The sequence below is a fragment of the Danio rerio genome, chromosome 1 (genome assembly GCF_049306965.1).
Source record: "Danio rerio strain Tuebingen ecotype United States chromosome 1, GRCz12tu, whole genome shotgun sequence".
Lineage (NCBI taxonomy): Eukaryota > Metazoa > Chordata > Actinopteri > Cypriniformes > Danionidae > Danio > Danio rerio.
In genome coordinates, this window is record NC_133176.1 from 525,001 (window position 1) to 530,025 (window position 5,025).

At 42.6% G+C, this 5,025-nt stretch overlaps 1 protein-coding gene across 2 annotated transcripts in view; it reads left to right on the plus strand.

Moving 5' to 3' along the window:
• grk1a (G protein-coupled receptor kinase 1 a) overlaps positions 1-4,658 on the plus strand; it is a 13,946-nt gene extending 9,288 nt beyond the window's left edge. The window contains exons 4-8 of one of the 2 annotated variants that reach the window (XR_012402175.1): positions 613-696; positions 945-1,069; positions 1,408-1,609; positions 2,174-2,999; positions 3,854-4,658. Coding sequence is in view for 1 of the 2 variants with exons in the window: in NM_001034181.2 (NP_001029353.2) it covers positions 613-696; positions 945-1,069; positions 1,408-1,609; positions 2,174-2,466 (704 nt within the window). In the remaining variant the exon portion in view is untranslated. 2 annotated transcript variants of the gene reach the window in all.
• Positions 4,659-5,025: the final 367 nt, after the last annotated feature.

Consider the following 5,025-nt stretch of genomic DNA (forward strand, 5'->3'; position numbering starts at 1 on the left):
TTGGGACATTTGGTCCCCACAATGTAAGGAATATGAGGTGCACACACACACAGACTTGCACATGCGTTTCCATATGACAGGCTGTGCATTAATAATATTCATTCATTCATTCATTTTCTTTTTGTCTTAGTCCCTTTATTAATGGGGGTCACCACAGCAGAATGAACCACCAACTTATCCAGCATATGTTTTACACAGCAGATGCCTTTCCAGCTGCAACCCAGTACTGGGAAACACCCATACACTCTTATTCACAGACATACACTACGGACAATTTAGCCTACCCAGTTCCCCTATAGCGCATGTGTTTAGACTGTGGGGGAAACCGGAGCACCCGGAGGAAACCCACACCAACACGGGGAGAACATGCAAACTCCACACAGAAACACCAACTGACCCAGCCGAGACTCAAACCAGCGACCTTCTTGCTGTGAGGCGATTGTGCTACCCACCGTGCCACCCATATAAAAACATTTGTGCATAATTACTTAATCTAATTACCATGTTATGATAACAGCACTAGTTTAAACCCTCTCACACACACACAGGGATCAGCATCAGTGCAGAATCCATGCGTTTCATGTGTGTGTGTGTGTGTTGTGGTGTTTTCAGGTAACGTCAGGATCTCTGACCTGGGCTTGGCTGTTGAACTGGCAGACGGACAGGAGAAAACCAAAGGTTATGCTGGAACGCCAGGTAAAGCCTTCATGATGATGATGATGATGATGTTCACTGCTGAAGGATATGATCAGAGTGACACATTCACACACTCTCATGTGTGATGAGAACTGACACTGTGAGCTGACATGAGCAGTTGTTAACCAGTGATTTACCTGTGTGTGTGTGTGTGTGTGTGTGTGGGTGTGGGTGTGTTTGGGTGTGGGTGTGTTTGGGTGTGTGTGTGTTTGGGTGTGTGTGTGTTATGGTGTGTGTGTGGTGCTCAGGGTTCATGGCGCCGGAGCTGTTGAAGGGTGAGGAGTATGATTATTCAGTGGATTACTTCACTCTGGGGGTCACGCTGTACGAGTTCATCGCCGCTAAAGGACCCTTCAGGACTCGAGGAGAGAAGGTCAGATTCAGCACATCTTCACACACACACACACACACACACACACAGATTATATCAGATTATAGTATAGTGCATTATACTGTATATATTATAGTAACTCTTATCGAATGCTCCTGCATACTGTAGTGTTAACTTTGCTTGACATTCTCCTTTTGTACGTCATAGACCACATTTACATTGATGGATGGATGGATGGATGGATTGATTGATAGATTGATTGATTGATTGATTGATTGATTGATGGATGGATGGATGGATGGATTGATTGATTGATTGATGGATTGATGGATTGATTGATTGATTATGGTTTGATGACAGATGTTGTGCTGTTCTCTCAGGTGGAGAATAAAGAGGTGAAGAAGCGGATCCTGAATGACCCGGTCACATATTCAGAGAAGTTCAGTGAGAACGCTAAGTCCATCTGCGAGGGTCTGCTGGCCAAAGAGGTGGACAAGAGACTGGGCTTCAAGAACGGCACATGTGATGAGATCCGCACACATCCCTTCTTCAGCCAACTCAACTGGAGGAAACTAGACGCAGGTCACACACACACACACACACACACACACACACACACAACACACACACACACACACACACACAACTTCAGCACAAATACTGGACGAATCTGAAAGTATTGCAGATATTTGTTTACTATAATAATCTCCAGTGTAGTGTAAGATATATCTGTGATGTACAGATGAATATTCAGCATCATTACTACAGTCTTCAGTGTTCTGCAGATGTCAGTGTGAGGATTTGATGATCTAGAACAGTGTTTCTTAGGAGTCCATAAAGAACCATAGCAGAACTTAAATGAAAGAAAATCAACATAGAAGTGTGAATTAAGCGTTCAGGTGTTGTGTTTGAGAGTTTATTAATCAGGTGTTTGCTCCTGTGTGTTGCACTAGTGTCCTCCACATCTCCTCCTCCTCCTTCTGCTGAGTAATATCTCTAATCATTCAGTGGAGTGATATGAAGCTGCTCTAAACCTGCCGGAACTACTTTAGCTGTGCCTTTATTTGACAATAACCAAACACCTGAGAGTGACCATCAGCCAATCAGAATGAAGCGTTCATCAGCGCCGTGTGTTTTCCTCTGCAGGTATTCTTCCTCCTCCGTTCGTCCCGGACTCTAAGACGGTCTATGCGAAGGATCTAGATGACGTGGGCGCGTTCTCCACGGTGAAGGGTGTCTGTCTGGAGGATGATGATAAGTGTTTCTTCGATGAGTTTGCGTCAGGGAATATCTCCATTCCATGGCAGGAGGAGATGATCGAGACGGGGATCTACGGCGAGCTGAACGTCTGGGGGCCCGGAGGAGCTGTGCCCAATGACCTGCGCCGGGAGTCCATCCTAGAGCAGCCGCCCAAATCCTCCACCTGCAGCGTCTCCTAATGCACTGTAGCAATGCTGGACCCCGCACAGCTCCTTCATGTTGTCCCTGCACTAACCCATCAACAGAACTTAATGGACTCTTTTCACAATTCCAGGTTTCTTATAAGATGATATAATACATGCAGAAATAATAATAATAATAATAATTCAATACATTTATATAGCACTTTACTGGACACTCAAAGTGCTTTACACATTGGGGCGGGATTTATACATATACATGTATTCATTCGTTGTTTGTTCATTCATTCATTTTCTTTTCAGCTTAGTCCCTTTATTAATCAGGGGTCACCACAGCAGAATGAACCGCCAACTTATCCAGCATATGTTTTACACAGCAGATGCCCTTCCAACTGCAACCCATCACTGGGAAACACCCATGCACACTCATTCTCTCTCACACACACACACACACACTACAGACAATTTAGCTTACCCAATTCCACTATACAAAATGTGTTTGGACTGTGGGGGGAACTGGAGCACCTGGAGGGAGAACATGCAAACTCCACAGAGAAACACCAACTGACCCAGCCGGGGATCGAACCAGCGACCTTCTTGCTGTGAGGTGATTGTGCTGCCCACTGCGCCACCGTGCTGCCATTGATACCTTTTTAAAAAATCTAAATATTAAAGGCTTTGAAGTGTTTATGATGAGCGTTAAACATGTCTTGTGAAAAGAGTCCATCATTTTTACAAATATAAGTGAACATGAACATTTAAAACCTTAAGAATTGTGTTGTTTCAACTCATTTTAAATAAGTTCTTTGAAGAGGCAGCAGAAGTGCTTTGTTGAGGGTGCTGCGTGTACCTCCAGCTCATGTCAGGAGACCTTAAAACACAAAAGAAGATATTTTGAAGAATGCTGAAAACATGTAAGCAGGGCTTAATTTGTGCCGGAACACACCGGATCCATCAGTTCCCCCCACTGCTCTCCACTATCGTGCGCAGCGCCTCTCCATCCTCGGGTAACATGCCGGATCCATAACCCCGATCTGTTCCGGGACCTCGCAATTCACAAATGAAGAACTGCATATAACCAGTGACTTCCATAGTAGCAGAAACAAAAACTGTGGAGGTCAGTGGTTACAGGACTTCAGCATTCTTCAAAATATCTTCTTTTGTGTTTAAAAGAACCAAGAAGTTCATAAAGGTTTGGATCCACTCCAGTGCATTTACATTTTAGGGTGAACCATCCCTTTAAGGCAGCGGTGTCTAAAGCTCAGTCCTGGAGGGCCGGTCTCCTGCAGAGTTTAGCTCCAACCTGCTTCAACACACCTGCCAGAATGTTTCTAGTGTATCCAGTAAGAGCTTGATTATCTGCGTCAGGTGTGTTTGATTAGGGTTGGAGCTAAACTCTCCAGCACACTGGCCCTCCAGGACCGAGTGTGTTCTGCGAGTTAATCTGCTGATGTTTTGGAAATCTTCTGATTCTGTTCTGACACAGCGGGTCCTGCTCTGATGATTCTGATTGGGCGATATATGCTTAGCCACGCTCCTTTAACCTGGGGTGCTGAAAAAGTGGTATGGTGCAGTTCGGTATGCCTTTTGACAGTGGAAACGACTATAAAAGCTTTACCGTACCGTACTTTAGCACTCAGTGGAAACGGGCCATTAGTTCGCTGTGAGTGAAAGATGAGAGGCGGAGCTCGAAAATAAACCCGCCCCCTTTTTAATATTTTAATTAAGTTTAAAATGCATTATCATACTTAACAGATTAATGAAAGAAATGCTTTGGGAAACCCTGTGTAACATGATCTGTTTTGTCTATATACACACTTCTGTTCATAATCAAAACTGTAACTGTCTGTTGAATAGAGAATCAGTCTGTCAGGAGTGTTTCTGACTGATGCTTTTAAAACCTCTTGAACTCTTAGTGAATGATTTATTTGCTTTAATTAATGCCTTTACTGATTGTGGTTGGTTTCTTCACACTGAATGCGTGAGAGTGCAGACGGTTGACTGAGTGTCTAGAGACTAGTCAATGCTGTTATCTAACACAAACATGATTTTGAGCACGAGTCGCTTTAAGCAGAGACAGGGGCAGCTCTACTTTTGGAAAAGCCCATTTTTATCATGTACAAAGCTGTAAATGTCTGTAGGTCGCATCGATTGTACACACAAATCTTTTGGGTAATCCTGATAGCTGTCGACATTATGATATTCTAATAAATCTTTTGCCATAAACACTCCTCTGTTGCCTGTGTTTGCTTTATTCTGTGAACATGAGTTTGTAAATTATGATGTTTTGTCCAGATTTAAAATACAAATGTTGATATTTTGGGACTGTTTGGTTATAAATAAGCAAAAATGTTATAAGCCATTGCACTGTTTATATTCAGTTTTAGATAATGCTGATGTGTTAACACTAGAAGTGTTCAGGTTTGGTTTTAAACCCTCATTACTTTTCAATTACAACAAATAAAATAATTTGTTATTATTACCAAGCAGAAAAAAGCTCTAAAAATTATATATGATGACATTTAAATAGTCATTTTCAACACTAATAATAATAATACAGTTTTACTAATGAGACGTTTTTAAAAAAACATTACATTA